This window comes from Anoplophora glabripennis, unplaced genomic scaffold (genome assembly GCF_000390285.2).
Source record: "Anoplophora glabripennis isolate ALB-LARVAE unplaced genomic scaffold, Agla_2.0 scaffold534, whole genome shotgun sequence".
Lineage (NCBI taxonomy): Eukaryota > Metazoa > Arthropoda > Insecta > Coleoptera > Cerambycidae > Anoplophora > Anoplophora glabripennis.
In genome coordinates, this window is record NW_019416610.1 from 230,685 (window position 1) to 251,870 (window position 21,186).

Sequence of the window (21,186 nt, forward strand, 5' to 3'; positions counted from 1 at the left end):
CATTTCTCTAATTGTCATTCGCCTGTATCTTATACAACCCACCAAACACAGTTGTATTGTGACAAGGCAATACAGGGTGTAAGAAGTTTGACTGCCATTAATACAGCATGAGATAAATGAACAAAAAAGTTGTATGTGAGTATTAATATTGGAGAGTTTCATCACAATGTGACAACAGCGCTTAACCTAACGCTACACAGACTTATAAAAAAATAATAAGAAAAAATTAAGAAAATTCAAAAAAAATTGTTTCCAAGTTTTCAAAAAAAGAATTAAAGCGGCCAAAAAAACAAAAGGAATAAAAAAAAATTAGTAACTAACAAAAAACAAAAATCAAGAAATTTTTTTAAACGCAAAAGTACAAAACAAACTACAACATGTGCAATGTCTGATCTACGTAGTGCGTAGATATAAAAACAAGGTCTCAAAGTGTGTTCACTTTATTGTAATATACAGGTATTTTACACTTATCGTACCGCTCAGGGGCACTTACATCGATTGTCTTTATAACATTAGATAGCAAAATAAGTTTTCCAACAGCTTATAAAAAATACTGCAACAGCTAATATACGATCTTCCATGGAACGTAAAACACTCGCTAACTTAACCTTACAACACATTCGTATATCGTCTGGACTTAATAACTTATTTAAACATTTAAAAAATTTAAATTTTATGCATCGGTCAACGGCATAACGTCCACTATATATTTTTTTACATATCACAGTAACATACACGACATTGTACAATATTTAAATATTTTTCTCTACATATACAAGGTGTTGATGATAAGATATAACTTTATTGGTTCAATTTTGTTTTAAAACACCCTGTGTCCCGAGAAGTTTTGATTTATCCATGAATAACGTGTAACTAAAATGCCTGAGCAAATTGTGAACGAATTATTACATCCATTTCTCGAGAACTGCGTTCTAAATTTGAATTAAACTGCTTCAAAAGCTTATTCGATTTAAAAAATATTTTCATTTTCAATTTTTGATAACCCATAGGATTTTTTTTGTTAACTTGCAACACAGAAACTACCGTTAACATTTGGTCAAGTATTTCAGTTATACCTTGTAGAATAACATATTTAGTCAACATTCAACACCCTGGATATATATTCAATTTACCACAACGATAATACATTTTTACATATTGGTCCACTATTTAAGTACCACAAATTCGATAAAATTTATACAATTATAACTTGTCATTATTCTTTGCATTTTCATTAGTCTCACTCAAAAATTTCATTTAAAAAAAATTAAATGTAAGGGATTACTGCATTGTCTAGTGCCATATGATTATAATACAGTTGTTTGTCTTTGCCGATCTTATTATTACGTTTTTGAAAACCTCACATTTTAATGGGTTATTCAGGATGTTTACAAACTTGAAGAGGACACGTTTGCGCCGTCGTATCGTCAAATCAGCGGTTCCACAAATGTTTCCTAGTATTATTGTGGTAAATCCAAAAAAAATGTATGTATGCAAATAATATTCATTAAATATGCTCTCCAATTTTGTAAATAACCTGTTTGTACGTTAAAAAAACAAATAGGCGCGAATTGTCTGATAATCACAAATAGCACTAGTTATTTTCTGTTTTCAAGACGTGTAAAAGTAAAATAATATTTAACTTGATTTGGAGTACATCTGACACCCTAAAAAGAATTAATTTAGTTATAAAAATACCAACCAGAAATAAACGAAAAGCGATTTTCGCACAGGAACTGAATTTCCTCTCAAACATCTTGATCGGGTGTAAAATAAATCGTCACTATGCAGCTGTCTCATCACCATAAAACTAGCTAACCTTAAATTTAACGGAACTAACTCAACTAACATCCCCTATCAATAAAATATACACTTTACAAACATAGCGTTAAAAGAAATAAATACTTAATCGGTTTGAATCAGCGTCGACAGTTTCTTCCTTAGAACGGACTCCACGTGTTCGTATCCTCACTTGGACTGCACCAAATTCAGGAACTCCTCCCTGGTCTTGGGGTCGTCGCGGAACACCCCCAGCATGGTGGAGGTCACCGTCTTGCTGTTGATCTTTTGGACGCCCCTCATCACCATACACATGTGCCTGAAACATCATAACCTCAATTATCTCCGTCTTGGAATGGAGAGATCGTCACTTACGTCCCCTCGACGACGACGGCAACCCCGGCGGGTTGAACGGCCTTGGTCACTGCCACGGCTATCTGCTTGGTGAGCCTCTCCTGGACCTGCAGCCTCCTAGAATATATTTCCACGATCCTGGCCAGCTTGCTGAGGCCGAGGATCTTGCCGCAGGGCAAGTACCCGATGGAGACCTTCCCGTAGAAGGGCACCAGGTGGTGCTCGCACATGGAGAACATCTCGATGTCCTTCACCACCACCATTTCGTCGTGGTCCTCGTCGAAGATGGCGTTGTTCAGTACCTCTGGAATGAGGGAAATCATGAGTTGGACCTTGGCTTACGAATTAAATTCAACTCCAAGAACAGAGATTATAATTTCTAAACTGCAATTTTATCACAATTTTAACAATTACTAGAGTATTTTTTGTAGCACGTATTTTATTTTTTAAGAAAATTATAATTTGATTGAGTGACTTATGTCGATAACTATTGTTTTCTTGTTTTGTAAACAACAAAAACATATTTTATTGAGCTATAAAAGATAAATTTATTGCGCCTCGCCTATATCGTTAAAAATACCTGTTGAGAACAAATCTCGCAACATTTTATTCACTTTAGAGCTTTTTTCTTGAATATGGTGTTCAATTCAATTAATTTATTTACTTATAAATTGTTTTAAGTACGTATCTCTGTATATTATGTATATGTAGTCTAACCAAATTACACTTGGAGGAAAAAAAAATTGTTACCTGGATTTTATAAGTGGAAATGGTAAAAGGGCTTATAATTACCCTAAAAAAATAAATGCGTGAGCAGGGGAGGCGGAGGGTTGATTTGAGGGGTTGAAAAGTTGTGAAAAATTGTATCATTGGGATTTCTGGCGAAAGTTGACGTCAAACAGAAAAGTAACCAATGTAAAAATCTACAACTTTTGTAGAGGTCACTTTTTAGGATAACCTCAAAATTTCCGAGAAAAATGCGAGAAACACTTTTTATTTTCAAATTTTTCTATTTTTATTTCTCATATCCGCAAAAATAACTTATTTTTGACGAAACTTGGTGAATGTATACCTTTCTTTGTCTTAAATAACCACCAAATTTTTCAGATAAAAAAAGTCTGAAACACTTTTTTTTCAAAGAAGGCAGAGTTTCTGCCTGTGATAATTTTTTAGTTTTGACATATACTTTTTATTTTAAAATTCGTTTTCAAATAAAGCCAGAAACAAAAATTTAACAATTTTGAAAAATTTCGGGTTTTTCTGCCCGAAATTTAAAAACTATCTAAACGGCATATTGTTAGGCATAAAAAACACAACTTTTTTCTACTCTAGGCCACCCCGTATCTCTTACCGTTTCCTAGATCTTAATGCTATTCCATCCTTATCTTGGACACACTGTATATCTATGAATTCATCCAAATTTTTAAAAAATAAGTACAGTAATCAATCCTACGGAAAAAAATAATTATTTATTTTATTTATTCACTATTCACTTAGCAATACTGTACAAAAATAAAGTTTTGGGTCAAACAACGAGACAGTTTTTTTTTGTATTTTTTTCCGTACAATTGAATGGTGTAATCAGTTTTTAATTTTTTTTTAATTTAAGCACCAACAATTACTGAAAAATTCATTGTTGCAAGTGAATTTTTATTTTTTTGCACTTTTGAGCATGTCTGAACTGTGATTACAGATTTTTTCACCAAAAAGTATATGTCACAACGAAAAAAATGATCACCGGCCGAACTCTGTACGATGATTTTTCTAAGTAGAATTTTTCTTTCAAAAAAATAGCATTTCAGGCGGGAAAGAAAATTTCGGAAACTTCTTGATTTTTTGGTATACTATGACCAAGTTTCGTCAAAATTAAATTATTTTTGCGGAAATGAGAAATAAAAAACGAAAAATAAGAAAAAAACTGTTTTTCGCATTTTCTCGGAAATTTTGAGGTTATCTTAAAAAGTAATCTCTACAAAAGTTGTAGATTTTTGCAAGATCTACAACTTTTGTATTAGATACTTTTTTGTTTGACGTCAAAATTCGACAAAAAATGATACAATTTTTCACAACAAAAGTCCAGGTAACAATTTTTTTTCTCCTCTAGATGAGTTATTTCGATCGGAAAAACTGACAGTGGATATTAAAAATACAGAACCGTAATCAGGAAGACTAAACCTCATTTATAAAATTAAAATTTCGAATCAAACAAAATAAAAAGCTGATTCAAATTCCTTAAAAAAAAAGAAAACGCTAAAAAAATACACGATTTTAAGGAATGAACATTTCCATTTACTCCGCAGTTAGGAGAAACCACCCGCAGCCAAAACCTTCCCATCCAGAGCATGTCGCGCGTGTCGTGACCATAGCAACTGCCAGACACTGAATCTGTACAGGCATCGTTACGTTATTAGGACACAATCAACTGTCGCTTCGTCCTCTTTTGTCCACGATCGGCAGCGCCATGGGAAATCACCGGTGCGGCAAAGTCGAGGCTCTAGGAAAGCCTTTGCTTAACCTCGATGAAAACCGTCTCGGCAAATTAGACAAGTGGAAAGGTTCCGTAAGCGAATAGATTCTCGAGACCTTGCTGCTTGGCGTAAGACTAGACGCGTGATTCTTAAGCCTAGGACACATGAGCGCATAGTAAAGTAACTTCAAAACACCGTACGCGAAAATAACAAATCGACGGAAATACGTCAAACCATCAGCGCGGTGTCGTCCAAGAAACATCGTTAATATAAAATAAATACATTTTTTACAATTTTTTTGCTACTACTAGCATTACCAGTACCTAATACATACATTTTGTCCTCTTTGTTACGCTCTTACTCGATAGAATTTGTTAAAAGTGAGCAAAATAATTAGAAAACCCAATTATTTTTATTCCTTTTACTTCTCCAAACTTCCAATTATTTATTTATTTCATTTAAGTGTAACTTTATGGACCGGATAACAATACAAATATTTGTTTTGTCTACAACAGAACAAATCGATTCTTCAATAGCTTTTATTTTTTAATGTAACATTTATCGCCTAGTATCATTACTAGGCAAATATTTATTCCCGTGGTGGGAAAATATTGGCAGAAAAGCACTTAATAAGGTTAAAAGTTATATTCCACATACAAATAAGAGTACAACTTACGCAACTTTTATCATTTCCTTCTTCAACGAGAACAATCCGTATTTCTCGGTGTTTGTCACAACGTTAACGAAAACAAAAACAAGAAGGGAAAATAGCAGTATTCTTTAACGAAGGAATCTACAGAGGGACCTAGATTTGAATTGCTGTTATTAGAACTAGAAGAAAAAATAAAATAAAAAAAAAGTGCAAAGTAATAAATGTTTGTACATTATACATCAAATCAATAAAAAAATATTAGTTACGTTGTTCGCGATACATTTTTTTTATATTTGCAAGGCGTATTTATGACGCTCGTGTCAGACAGTTATTGACATCAACCATTAAATCGTACCAAATAGTAGACCGCTCTCAATCAACTCTTCTGGTGTGTTCCTGACATCGCGGTGATATTATTGGGGAAATTTGCTTGCCCTCACGTGAATTACATTTTTACTCGCGTAAACCCGACAGGCGTATCTACAATACAACAATCGAAACAATATCTTTAAACGTAAAAAAAGATTTAACTTGTATTTTTTTTGCTTGCCGCGCTTCAATGATTTATATCAATGTCTTAATTTATGCCATTTTGGTAAATTTTTTACGTTCGCATTCACAAGAAATAAATTTGTCGTGTTTGCCGAAAAGCCCCTGCTGTAAAATAGATTTCTCCTCTTTGGAGACGTCTTAATTGGCGATGCTGAAAGACTTTTGCAGCCCGGAAAATCTAATTGGGCCTTCGATCTGCCTCCGACAAAATTACCGACGGGGTTTCTTGCTAGCGTTCCTCTTCTCTCTTACATCTGCTCCTTCATTGAGGCATTCAACAGGTAACGAAGTTACAGTGATACACAAGGGTGACTAGATTTCTCTATATAGCGCGATAAATGCTATCGCAGTGGGCGGGTGGCACAACTGGCACAGCCTGCTGGATAGACTGGAATATTGTCGTTTGGTCTTCTTTGTTTCATAATATTTGAATAAAAAAACTATATACCCTTATTTTGATGCGGAAATGTTTCCTTTTCGATCTATTTAAATACGCCTATGACTTTTTACATTATATATTTATATTATAAGCGAAATTGTTTGATAATTGTATTTTTAAGGTCAAAAAATGATAATTAATTAAAAAGCCAAAACGAACAACCGCTTTTGTGTTGTGAGACCTCCCGAATTCATCTTATTCCTCCACTCCTACGCCAAGAACTTATAATTTTTGATAAAAAAACAAAGCAAATAACAAAACAGTCCCCGGTCTCTTAAATTTGATTTGCTCCTAAAAGCTCGAGAAGTTCAAAAGGCCTTTGGTCAAAGCGAAGTCGTGAAGAGGCACAGCCGACTCGAAAGCTCAGTTTCCGCAGCTTAAAAGCATAAAGCACCTTGCCGAGTGAGTGAAATGAGTCGAGGTCCTGTCGCCGTCCGAAGAGAGCGGCACACGGACTTTTAGATAGAAGAAAATAGGTTCAAAATCGAGCTGCTTGCGGCAAACGCCTAAATAGATGTAGATTTATAAACAAATGACAGTTAACTGCAAGAGTCTTCGTTTGGAGATCGAAATCAAAAACTTAAAATTAAAATAAAAATTTCGAAATGGGAATTGAAATTGTAGAAGAGAAAAAATAGTAGAAAAATATGATGGTATGAGTATAAAAGGCAACGGTAATGTCTCGACATGAAGACGTTTGTAGATTTCTAATTGATCACGTCAGAAAAATTAAATCCATCGCAATATTTCAGTAAAAAAAGTCCGCTCCGTACGACCTGTGGCCAGGTTCCCACCCCACCCACAATTCGCTCAACTCTCCAGAATTATATCCCGGAGCAGAGTGCTGGATTGCATTAGCAATTCCAAATCTCCACTATATTTATCTCTTCGCCGCAGCTTCTTATTATCCTTCACGATAACTTCGTGAATTATTCCCCGAAACCTCCGCCAACCTGTTGAATTAATAGGGGGTCGTTGCGGGGGTTTCAGGGGGGCTTGTACAAGGCTTTGGTTTTAGCTGGGACCATTTTTAAACGCTTTTTTATGTCCCTAATATGGATTAGCCGGGAGTACGACGATAAAGCGAGCGAGAATTATGTCGGGAATGATGTAGTTTCGCGCTAATTGAATTTTTTTATACGCATGGTACAAAAAACAACGTGCGTCAATACAGGAAAAAAATCTAACGACAGTTTCCTTCCTTAGTGATGCTCATGTTGTATTATTTACGCAGTGTCACTTTACTCAAAGGCAGAGGTATAATCTCGAATTTTTTATCCTCAAAACCCGCAGCGACAACACTCACAGGCAGTGACGTGCGCAAATCTTTTGTCGTTCAAGAAAACTATGAATATCTTTTATGATCAAAAATTTTCTGTGTGTGGCACATGAAATGAACTTATTTTAAAATTCAAAACCGATTATGAACAGAACTATACCAAAATAGATAACCACTTCACAAAACGGAAACAGAGTTTACATGCAGACTGTTTACTGCCACTTAAATAACTGCTATTTTGTCACTGCTACTTTTTTAATTGTTACATTGTAACTGCTACTTTGTAACTGTTATTCCATAACCTTGATTTTAAATTAATTTTTTGTGACGACGTACGATTATCTCTTGTCTTACCTTCAAGGCTCTGATCGTAACCCTTGGTGAAGAACAGCATGGCCTTGGCTGCACGTTCAGGGGTCTTGAGCAACCCCTGCCTGTCGGGATTCTCCCCCAGCGACTCGAGAAGGAGTCGGTAGGACCTGGACATCTCCGGAATCATGTCCTCCCTGGTCGGGGGCCGGTGGTCCAGCTCCAGGTCGTGGTGGAAGGTGCATTTTTCGTGACCTACAACAAATGATATGTAGTTAGAGACTATTATTGGTTCTCTACAGGGTTTTTACGAATTTAGTTATAGGTTTTTATGAAAGACGCCGCGCCGGTTGCTAAACATAAAACAAAAACAAAATACACCACGGAATATTGTTATTTTGGCTGTAATTTTCAGTGAACGATTTTTGGTTTTATGTCATAAGAATACGTCGTGTTATTCCTACTTGTAATGTAAAACTTTTTGGAGATAAAAATGTAACCCTTCCTTAAATTGTCTTTTAACTTTCGGTCCGATACGTCCAATAGTTAATTCATAATTAACATTATACATAAAAAAAGTTATCTTGGGAACAAAGACGCGTATGTGATTTCTCTCTTTTTTTCAAAAATTACCATAAAAATAGGCTCTATTTAATGCAAAGAGAGCGAATTCCCGAGCAGCTTTTGCCTGACCTTGGGGCAATTTGTTTATAACCTACTTTGTTAGTTGCAAGGAGCAACGTAATTTCAACTTTTTGAAATTTTTCCTTTTCGATACGTTTCTTTGGATCAATTAGAACCTATTATCTACGATATTATCTTCTAAAATTAACGTTTAGTAATTAAATAATTAGTTAAAAAAAACGAACGAAATTAATTAACAGATAGCTGGAGCAACAATTTCAAGGTAAATCGAATCGATTGATCGTCTTTTCTATAACTTTCATAAACATCCATCGGTTTTTGCAATAATAATGCGCAATTTTCGAAAACTGATATTTCCTCGTTCGGCCTTCCTTTTACATGTTAACAAATTGGTGAAATATAACTTTAGGTACCTTAAAATGTAGGTAATTTAATTGTCTACAACATAAAATAATTAATTAATATTCCGATAGGTCGTCTAGATTTTCGTTGGCAGTAAAAAAAGTGAAAAAACACGTAAATTGGCCACTTATTTAGAAAATTGCCGACTTAGCATCGCTTCTTTGGAGTTACATTTTGATATTGTCATTTTACATATCATTCCCCATCATAAAGTGCAATAAAATGTCTACTAATAGTTTTTTCAAGTTTTTAGGTTTTACGATCTAATTCGCCTGGAGTACGATGGCTTCGTATATCTAGATACGTCTATTGAAATGTCATATGCTCCTTATTTGGCTCACTTGGTCCGCACATACATGACGTAATGCAATTATTAATACGAATTTCGACATACCGTATCAAAACCAATTATTTGTTTTTAGTTATCTGAATGCGATAACTTGCAGCGTCTTATTGGATGCTAAGTTGCGGAATTAAACATAAACATTACATTGTATCATAGGAATCCCACCAACACTTTACATTCGAAGAAACGAAAGTTTGCAACTTGTTCTTTACTATTTCTCGACGTTTTGGTGATCCTAAATCATACATTTCTACATCAGGCAATGTATTTTGTAACAGCAAATGAAATATAGTTAAAGAGGATTTTTCCTTGGGCATTCTTTCGTAGAGTTTAAATCCGGTACCACCAAACCCTTGACGGAAGCAAGGGAACTCTACAGCAAACAATCGTCTGAGGACAAACAGGAATGGAGCAGGTCGTAAAATAGTCACCTACAGCGACAGTTGCGCTGAAACAATCGAAATAACAATGCGAAGGGACTTTTTGCTTACTGGTTAGTTGCTTACTAATATGATATTACATATGAGTTAAGTAGCGCCAGGATTACGCAACACGGCCTTCTGCGATCACGGAGGCTGGTCGATTGCAAAGTGCCTTGGATATTTTTCATAAAAATGTTACTTGATACGTGCGAGAGACCGATGAAATGGATAATCAGTTGTTTTGCTCTACATAAATGTAAGTTTATGCGGCGTTTTCCATATATCCAACGTATTTTAAATTAAAATGACATTACTGGACAAAATACGTATTTTGAATAAGTTCGGGGTGATCAGGAGCAAGTTGCTCTGGAATCAGAAGATTCAGAGCCATCAAGCATGTCTTCTGATAACTTAGAGCCTAAAAATCCGAAAATATGCACTGAATATTGGTTTTTCATATTTTGTTTCTTTTCGTTCTTTAGTCACGAAAAATTCGTTGAAATTTGATGCCAATCACCTAATTTTGCATAATTTATCAAGTCAAAGAATATCACAGTATTTTATTTTCAATTAACATAATATTTCGATAATAAATATTTCATCAAATTTGATACCACTTGCAACTAAATATTTTTTCCTTGAACGAAATGTTACACCAACACAGGACTTGAATTATTTGCATTTCTGTAGCAAATTACCTATCGCTTTGTCAATGGTCTTGCCCTTGTATTTGTCCAATAAAGTCGATATTATTTACCCGGAAGTCCGTTAATTAAACAAAAATCAACAGGACTTTCACGCATGGCAAAAATGAAGGTATGGCATTGTGATTGTTTTCTGTAACATACTTATGTCGGCACACAGCAGCTTTTTCAAGGTAATGAGGTAAATAAGGAAAGTTTTCTTTTCTTATGGGGCATAAAACTTATATTTTTAAATGGTACTTAAATGCCTAAATCTCGTTTACAAAGAACAGAGGATTTTTTATTAACCTTCAATAATTGTAGGAGAAAACTGTTTTGTGTTGCATCAACGAATACATGTTCTATTTTTTATGGATCTTGCACTTTTAAATAAAAGATAAGCTGTTATCGACAAAGACAGATCGAAATATTTCGGAATAGACGCGATATGTACAGCGTAAACATATTCACGATAGCCAAAACAAAACATTATTTAAACCATTTTATTTTAAAATAAATCGTATTCAATGCAAACGAGTTTTGAGGATTATCTGAGCATAATTATGTACCTTGTTTAACAAAAAAAAGCAAGTTTAGGTAACATTTTGGAAAAATAGACAATCTGTACTATGACCAGTCAGACTTTGTGACATCCCAGTATTTTTAGTACGGTTGCTTTTTAATCCAAGACCCAGTGGACAAGGGCAACAGTTTGATTGTGATCCTTTTTTACACACACGTACAAATGTGGTATAAGAACAGAACTAGTAGTCATTTGTTCTGACCTTACGCCATAATTACAAACACTTAGAACAGCTAACCTTCAAGATTCACGTTTTTCCATAAAAGGACATGTTGCTGCTGCTAACAAGAAACAAACTTTTAACTGACTAACTGCCCCCAACGAGATACGTTAGTTCGGACAAAATCGGAACAATACGCAAAAATCAAGTCTTCCATGCTCGTCGCTTTTTGTTTTGATAGTGTACGGCTAGCCTTACAACAAGTATAATAATTAAGTGAAAACTTAATCATCAAACAAATTTGACCGAATTTGACCATTTGACACGGATCTAAAGCAGTTACATGGTTTTAACTAGTGCGTTAGAACTCTTCCTTAATTTTTTCACGTAAAATCTAGTGAAGTCCGGTGTAACATCTAGTTATTCGTGTGTGTCTTTGGAAAAACGGCGCGAATTTAGGATACCTGGCGTGGTGGAGGTCCTGGGAGTCCTGGGGCTGCCTGGCACCTCCACGTCGTTGATCTCGTAGTTCTCCGACCACGTCTTCGTCAGCACCGGCCTAGCCTTCTTGGCGACGACGCCGTTGTTGGCGCAATGTTCTCCGTTCGTAGAGGTCATCCCGTTCGTTTTTTTTTTCGGACACGTCACGTGCGTCAACTGCCTGGATTCGAATTCGCTACGCTCCGCCACGACACCGAAGACTGACTGACTGAGGCGGGCCGGGCTGGCGAAGCGTATATATCGCCGGCGTGCAGCAGGAGACCGCGCTGAAGGAGGAAATTTCGACGACGCGCGACACCTCGGGATTCCCTCGGATACGGTGCTTGTTTGGCGGCCCCATTTGCCGAATATCCCCCGTCAATTCGAATTTAAAATGAAACTGGAAAACGTTGAAACGAGAGGACGTACAGCTTTTACATGAACAAATATTTCTTACAGTAAATGCTATGTTTTTACCCGTTTTAGTGAACAACGGCCCAAAACCTCCGTTGCCTTTCGTAAGCCTTCGGAACATGATCGTATTCTGCTTAAATTTAAACTGCTCACGATGTATTTTTTTGCCGATTGGCTGAATCAGAAAAAAAAAGGGTATAAACATACAATATTTTGTTCGTATTTTAAGAGATGCAAATATAAATTAATTATATTAGTTTCTCTTAAATGACTCTGCAAAATACTTATTAAATAATATATTTCCACTTCTAGCTGGAACTGCCGAGCCATTCTAACAAAAAATACAAGTGCCACTCGGAGCGTCTTACGCAAATCTTTTTAAACTGGCGTGATGTTGCCATAATCCTTTATCTGTTGGTAAATACGACCTTTGATAGTAATTAATAAGCATTTGGTAAAGTAGTATGTTTATTTCGCGAGTAGAGCTGTTGCAAAAACCACGGTCGAACGAGTTTATTATATTACTAACATGTCAACGTTGCGAAATACCTCAGACATTTCTGACCAACCCCGTTTTTGCATTTTTGTCTAATCGGAAACCTTCGCCGGTATGTACGTCGTTAATTTAAATATCGAACGTTATCTCGCGCAATATTTATGGAACCGGATAAACAAATATTTGACTTAATTTTTAAAATACGAAAGTGAAAATATAAGTTTACATACAAACAAAGAAAGATACAATATTAAGGTTTATCTAATCTGTGGACATATAAACTTCAAGCCTTCTCAACAGGGTCGTTTCCAATTTAAAAAAAAATCCGTATTTTTATATTTTTTATCGTTAATTGGTGCGGTAATGGTAATAGTCTCAAATTCCTTATTTTGTACAAAAGCACAAAATCCCTAAATACCATATTATACAATAAAAGTCCCCCTTTTCGTAGTTTCACAAATTTAGGCTATTTTTCCCTAGAACTAGGGAAAAATACCTACATCTGGCATCACCGCAGATATCACTGCAACAAACCAACAAGCACTTAATTGAAGATATTATCGCTCATCTAAATCAACAGGTAGGTTAAAAAAATAAATTGTATTTAACATTTCGTATCCTCCTATCTACGCAAAGCAAACACAACGTGGTCATTAACTGGACTCGAAAGCGACAGTGAATTAGACTTGCAGTATTCTTAACCTTGACTCAAATCTCCGTTCTGCATTGCTTGGCTGCTTGTAACAGATGCTTTTGAATTAAATTAACTCTCTAACGAGGTGCCATTCTCCGAGATATCTTGGAATGAAAAACGACGCGAGATTTTCGCTTTTTTTTTTTGAAGTTGCTTGAGGCGCCACTCCTCATTAAAACACCCTGTATATAAACAGAATATGCACGTAAAACTGATAAATATTCAAGAAAAATTAAGTGGCACTTATTCAAAAGCCGAACTTTTACCGGTGCTGCAATTAAGTGCCACTTCTTTGAATAAAAAGACGATAATAGAGCCAGTTGCTGTTGGTAAAGCTCGTGGCGTTGGGTTTAACCACTTCAGTTGACGTCATCAGAACCCAACCAGGGAATTTACACACACTTCTGCATGTCTCTTTGTTTCTGATTCCAAGAAAATCGTTTTCAGCTTTGTTTCCGCTTAAGATTAATGATAAAATTAATAGAATCAGTTTTTTTTTGTTATTAATTGCACATAATAATACCTTAGTTTTTACAGGAACATAATTAACATATATACATACCTGCATGAACGCGAATTAAGACGAAGTTTTACTGAAATGAATTACCTTGCAGATAAAGCAACTGTTATTATGCGAAAATTTCAAATCAGGTATAGGTTAGTATCGCTGCTCAACAAGGCTAGTAGTAAATTAAAAATAATGCGTGAAATCATTATTAGAAATGCCAGATATCCATTAATTACTGGTAAATTGGGTACTTAAAAAAGTAATTTTGTGTTAGACCCGTAAACATTGAGCATTTATGTAGTTATCTTCAGAAAATCGTTCCCCTAATTTACGATAAATAGCTCAAGACAATGATGCTTTCACTAGTTTCCTTTCCTCTCATTTCCTTCATGCAACGATGCAACGTGGCTACCTCTAACGGAGGAAACGGAATCATTGGATTTATAAAAGTCTCACCCTAAAAAATCGGTATTGAAAATCAAAATTTACTGATTTTTCTAGTTTTAGGTTTAAAATAAGAAAAATGTTACCGATTTATAACTGATTCTTACAACAAAAATATTAAAAAAACGTGTACCTACCTATATATGTATTTTTAAGAAAGACGAAAGCAGAAAAGTAATAAATGGAGTCAAATCTGTCCTGAAAACAATCGAGTATCGCTTGAAAGAGCTGCCGCTACGAGAAAACCATAAAACAGTTAGAATAACAGTCGTTGCTAATGCGAGAGAAAAATTATCACAGCCATCTAATAACAAGTAAATCTATTTATGTCGTAGATCACATTTTCTGCGGCCATCAAAATGTATTCATTTCATTTGTTATAGTAAAATTCGATTCCAATAACCATTAAGTGAAGTTTACGGTGGACCATTATACCCCAATCGAATTAGATCATAAAACCTGAAAACTTGAAAAAATTATTAGTATACATTTTATTGCATTTTATCATGGATGTATGTAGAATGATAATATCAAAAAAGTAACTCGAAATAAGTGACTCGAACGTTTCAAATTCGGTTAAAAAATCTCGGGCGCGATCGGGGGTGGCGCTCACGAGATTTTTAAAATAAATAAATAAAATAAAAGTGTAACCCTTTCTTTAATTGTCTTTAAAATCCCGGTCCGGGAATTAACAATTAACATTATATAAAAAGAGTTATCTTGGTAACAAAGAGGCGTAGGTAATTTCACTCTTTTTTAAAAATTACCGTAAAAATAGGCTCTATTTAATGCAAAAAGAGCGAAATCCCGAGCAACTTTTGCCTGATCTCGGGAGAATTTGCTTATGAATCCGTTTTTGCCTACTTTGTTAGTTGCCAGCAGCAACGTAATTTCAACTTTTTGAATTTTTTTTATTTCGATACGTTTCTTTGGATCAATTAGAACCTATATCTACGACATTAACTTCTAAAATTAACGTTTAGTAATTAAACAATTTATGCAGAAAAACAAACGAAATTAATTAACAATACAGTTAACAAATTAGTGAAAAATTACTCTAGGTACCTTAAAATGTGGGTAATTTAATTGCTTACAACATAAAATAATTAATATTTCGAGAAGTCGTCTAGATTGTCGTGGGCAGTAAAAAAAAAAGTGAAAAACATGAAGTTATTTCCAATTTTCCAACTTAGCGTCACTTCTTACGAGTTACTTTTTTGATCACTATCATTCTAGATACCCTTCCCCCGCAATAAATTGTCAACTAATAGTTTTTTCACGTTGAAACTTCAATTCGAGTGAAGTATTAGCTGACGAGATTTATTATAGGAATACTGGTGGCTGCGGTTTTAAAACCTATTCGTACCGTGTAGACAACGAAAGCGGTTACGTTAACAAAACTGACTAATAGTTCTTCCAGTGTGTATTTCCCTCATTTGGTTCTGATAAAGTAGCAACTATAATTAGTTTCTATGAATATGATTCCCATTAGAAGTTTAGCGACTTTTACTTCTGAATCTAAAATGGTCAGCCTTTTCACTGATTTATCGTGACGTCATCTTTGGTCTTCTAAAATCCCAGTCCCCAAAACCAGTCCGTGGTCTACCGATGGAACTTCAAACGTCGGCTATAATTAAGCGAATTCCCCAAAACACATTTTTCGATGGCTCTTTCGGCGACAGAGCAAATCCTTGGCTTTGTTGTTCTTTTGCGGTCGGGTAAATAAACAAATAATTTACGGTTGCAGACACCTATTGGTGGCCGTTTCCCAATAAATCGGTAAACTAAACCTCACCGTGCGATCACGCACGTCTAATCGTCCTTGCAGGTGGAAAAAAGAAAGAGAAACAATAACCTAAATATGATCCTGGCAAGGTCTAGTTTAAGGTCAATAGCGTTCAGAACCGGAATTGATTGGTGGCTAATAGGAAGTTGAATTGAACTAGTTGAGAGAGATACGCTTCCGTTATAGCATTGTCGAATGTCGTCAGATGAGGGGAATATTTTTAGGTTTTTAGGTCAATGATGTTGTATCACTCATTTTTCCTTGGAACATCGTAAAACGGTTAGAAATAATTTCTCTTATTTTAGTTAGTAATTTTATTACTAACTGACAAAAGACAGATAAATTAATTAATTGCCTACTACTGACTTTTTGATTATTTTCTAATGAACACTGTTAAAATCTTGTGTGTTTTTGTTGAAAACCATAAAGGTTTTTAAAATTTAACAAGAATAAAAAAAATTATTAATTAAATTTGGCTGTGAATTAATTTATTATTTTTCAATTCGGTCAATGAAAAAAAAGTTCGTTACAATTTTAGGGGTGAGTCATCCCAATGAACAACTTGTAGTGCTTCGATTAACTGTAAATCATAGTCAAAGAAGACCAGTAATAAACTTAAATCATGTACCAAATTTGGTTCTTCTGCGGTAAAGTGTTGCAGAGATATTATTTTTTTTCGAAATTTAGGGCCCTACTTTGGGGGCTAATAACTCCTCAGGGGGTGCAACTTTGTATATAGATACACCCTGTATATTGTAATTCATATTCTAAGAGTGTTTAAGACGAGCATTTACCAGGGGAAGTATTGGAAGCGGCACGAAGTGCTGTTTCACAATTAATCCCCAAAAAATCGTCGAGATGGTACGAGATTGCCTATAACGAATTCACAGGGTGGGAAGAAAATTCAAAAAGTGTCCGAAACGGTATCATTGGCATATTTCGAACATAAAATTAATAAAATTAAACCTTCGACGTTATGGTCAGTACATTCCATGTTAAAAAGCACACCGAATGCCAAAAAAAATGTGAATATCAGAACATGTTAAAAAATAATACCTTATTTGAAAAGCAAATCAGTTGGATACAGTCCGAAAAAGTCCAGAATTCTAACGAAAGAGGAAATTGAGATATTTTTACAAGAAGCACCTGATAATAGATTTCTGCTAGAAAAGGTAATTCAAATTAATGTAGATCGATCGATTTAACTAATTTTGGACAACTTTTCAGGTCATTTCGGTAATTAGTGTCTATGGAGCTTTAAGAAGAGCTACTAAAGATAACAATCGATGATATAGAAGACAAAGATTCAATTATTATTACAAGAATTCCCGATTCCGAAATTCATGTTTTGTGTTTTCAAGTCCAGACCAAATTGTGTTTGTCAAATGGTTGGTGTCAACAAAATAAGGAATGTGTCAAAAGAAACTTATCTCAATTTGCCTCATCCGGAAACTTATACAGGCCACTGCTTTAGACGTTCTTCCGCCACTCTGTTAGCCGACGCAGGGGCCGATATTACCAACATTACACGACATGGGGAATAGTGGAGACATATATAGAAGATTCTATACAAAATAAAATTTCAGTCGCAAATAAACTGTTACCATCTGCAGCAGAGCCTACAGAACTTAAACAATTACAGCAGCAGCCTTATTGAACACTTAGAACTAAAAGCTACGATAACTGACAGCACTGCATCTGGTATAAATTTAACTCACTGCAATATCGGCACTTTCAATTTACATGTAGTGCAAAATAAATTGTAATCGTCCTGTTTACAATATGTTAGTTACTGTTTTGTATTGAAATGTTATATTCCTTAAAATTTATATGTATTGTTTAATTAATAAAATCATAAATAAGTTTTGAAAACATGACAAATTATTTTGACTTATATATTGGCAACCCTGCTATGTGGAATAAAAGTATAAATCTCGTATGTACAGTGGGCCCCTTCGGATATTATAAACAACAATCAGGTTTATAATCTACGTGATGCAAATAAAGTGAAAGGAAAAACGTTGGCAGCTTAAATCATTTTTAAAAAGAAACTTCTGGACAAAAAACGTAAAAAAACTGTAATTGATTTGGATTACTTAATCGATTTTTCAAAAAAAAAGAGACAACATCGAGTATTGTTGAATTGCTTTTATTTTTTATGTTTTTGTGAAGAGAATGTTTAGTTAAGTTTTGGTTTTTGGTGTTCAAAATAAATATTTTTTTAACACCCCATTTTGTGAATAAAAATAAACAGTTTAGGCTGACAAGGAAAATATTATTGTAAAAAAGGGTGCAATATTAAAGAATGAATGATTAATTAAAAAAATGGGTTATTGCTACTTTTCTTCTGGAATTACCGTTTTTTTTTCGATTTTCTCTTCCAGTTCAACGATCGGCGGGTTCTCAAAGACCCAAGAAAGCAACCGACCGAAAGAAAAACCCTCTCTCGACGCCGCTGGGGCACTCACCTTTCTTGCAGGCGGCGTTCTGCTCCTCCTCGCCGATGATAACTCCGTTGGTCTCCTTCATACCTGCCGGTCGAACACAGAACACAAGAAATGACCCGAAATGCTACCGCAAACACAGATTAATAAGGATAAAAGTGTCCCAAGGTTTCGCGGCGATACCCTTTCGAGCGTGACCAATTACGGCGGTCGGCTTTTTTTTCAAATTAAGTGGACAATAACGCTCCGAACCACTGGTGGCAAGATTGTAGATCCCAAGTGTTTTATTACGCGCCGCCGCTGACGTCACGGCATTGGCCGGCTCCTCCCTTTTGCTACTATCCTTGCTTTTTGCGACTCACCTCCCCCTCCCCCCTTCCAATGATTCGCGACGCCGATTTTCGGCACGGGACTCCAGACGGCCGTTTTTTTTTGGCTTCGGCGACGCCTGACCCTTCTCTCCAAAATCTTCTGCTACTGTTGTCCCGTTCGCGTAATTTTAATGTGTTTTGTTTAATTCGGCAAGCGTCAATGACTTCTTTCTTTCGAAAAATCGAATAATCTAAATTAATTACCGATTTTTTTTTGGTTTTTTGCCCAGAAGTTTGACTTATTAAAAATAATTTAAGTTGCCAACGTTTTTCCTTTCACCTCGTTTGCATCACATAGATTATAAACGTGATTGTCGTTTGTAATATCCGAAGGGGCCCTCTGTAAGTGCGAGATTCATATTTTTATTTCACGCGTAGGATTGCCAGCAGTGCTAGCTGGACCATAAAGTACTTGTTTCTCGCAATATCAGTCTCGTCTACCTAGATTTTTGCCATCGAACAACGTCTATGCTACTTTTACGTAGGTCAATTATTATTATAACCCCCTGTATATATTTTTACTACCAAAAATTGCACACAGCAGTAAGCCCTCCTACCTTCTGCAGTGGGTGAGAGAGGGCGAATATTTTTCCTTCAACGCAGATTTCTCGTTTGTAGGGCAGGGTCAATTTTTTTTCCGTTTCTAACTTTGATCGGGCCCGAACCCAGAAAAAGCTGTTAAATGGAATCAAGTCATTTAGTTGTTATGTTAATCGGCATCAGCTGATCATTATTAATAATTATTGAAATATTTGAAACCTTGGAATGTGGTGACCTTGAAAATTATCGTCGAGATATTTGACCGTTTTTTTTTTTAGGTAAAACGTTTGACGTAGGGGAACTGAAAGAAGTTTTTCACAGTCCAAATTCTACGAATGGGGTGAGTCAGGGCAAAATGGAGATGTTTCATTTATGGAAATTTAGGTTTTCCCAAATTCACTTAAATTAAATATAACAGATAAGAATTCTCAAAATTTTATTATTTTAGATACATTCGTAGAATATAGGGATATATTTTTGTTATTACTTTCATAATACTTTATATTTTGCCACCTCGACAAAAAATGTAAATTTTTAATTCCATTAAAATTGAAATTGCCAAATAATTACCGAATTATATAAAGTAGGACATATTTTATATTATTATAAGCAGATATTTCAAATTGCTAATAAAACAATAATATTGTGTAAGAAGCTAGTTTACGATGTTAGGCAACATTGGACAACACCCGACCAAAAAATTTTAAATATTTAGTTTTTTTTCAAAAGTAACAAATTAATGAACCTTTCAAAAATCCTAACAACCGAATACTGATTAGTGATTACAAAAACTTAATTTTCCACTTTCGGTTTGGATTTTCAGTTTCAGTAGGTAATAAAAGTTAAACAAAAATATCTGAATATTCATCGTCGTTATTGTAATTTTCCTTTCACTTTTTCAGTTACATCACTGGGATTTTTCTACGCTTAAAAGGTAAATTAATTGAATTTTTCAGAAAAAATTACTGTAATCATTAATCATTTATTGTAATTTATGGTTTCATATAACAAAACAATCGAGATTATTATGATTGTGATTATAGGCCAGTCAAATTGTCGAAAATGCTTGTTTTTTTTTGCTAAAATTTAGTTCAGAAAACAAAAACACGTAAAATTTAGGAAAAATTCCGTAGAATTAAATGAACTACTCCAGCTGAATGTTAGGGCTTCATTTTCAAAATGGAGTCCAAAGTTAACAAAAAAAAAGAGTTTATTTTCATTAAAAAAAAAAACAAACATTTTAGAAAAAAAAATGATTTACTTATACAAAACTTGTAGAACTTTTTATAATAAAAATTTTGAGCCTAGCCCAATGTCAATTGACAAACAAATGTATTAGTTATTTAAAAGAAAACTTTTTTAAACTACTAAGTACATATATCTATCAAAAACGAAAATAGCTATTTATGATATACGTGTTAAAAGTAAGATTTTATTTTGTGAGTGAAGATGATTAAAAAACGAGCGTAGCGAGTTTTTTAACTTCACGAACAAAATAAAATCACTTTTAACACTAGTGTTAAAAGCCCACTTTTAACAGTTTTGTAGAAAAAAGATTTTTTCGTTTTTAAGATAAGTAAGTACAAAAGTACAAACATTTTCTTAAGCTAATTATAAGAAAATATTAGATTAGAAATTTCTAATAAAATATTTTATTTACTTTAACTGTAATTTAGAAAATTAATACATTTTATTTAAAAAAAAAACAGTTGCATTAAATTAGTATAAATATTTATTGACAAAAGAATTTAAAAATATAAAAAAAATACATTTCCATATTTTAAAATTTAGCTCTGAAATTTTAAACTAAAAAAAAATAAATTTTTATATATCGGAATCCATCAAATTTTCGTTGAATTTTTTAATTTTTTTAGTTATTTATATTTTTTGTTTTTCTTGTTTTAAAAAGATTTTATTAAAAATATTTTTAAAAAAA

At 34.3% G+C, this 21,186-nt stretch overlaps 1 protein-coding gene across 2 annotated transcripts; it reads right to left on the bottom strand.

Annotated features, from left to right (window-relative positions):
• Positions 1 to 424: 424 nt before the first annotated feature.
• On the bottom strand, positions 425 to 18,582 carry LOC108913320 (GTP cyclohydrolase 1). 2 transcript variants are annotated; one of them, XM_018718853.2, is made up of 4 exons: positions 18,364 to 18,582; positions 7,878 to 8,087; positions 2,155 to 2,437; positions 425 to 2,098 (listed from the first exon to the last, which is right to left on the bottom strand). In XM_018718853.2, exons 1-4 carry the CDS (start codon positions 18,422 to 18,424, stop codon positions 1,969 to 1,971), a joined length of 684 nt encoding a protein of 227 aa, XP_018574369.1. In that variant the 5' UTR covers positions 18,425 to 18,582; the 3' UTR covers positions 425 to 1,968. The 2 variants fall into 2 exon arrangements, with proteins under 2 accessions (XP_018574369.1, XP_018574368.1); XM_018718852.2 differs by lacking the exon at positions 18,364 to 18,582 and adding an exon at positions 11,538 to 11,778.
• Positions 18,583 to 21,186: the final 2,604 nt, after the last annotated feature.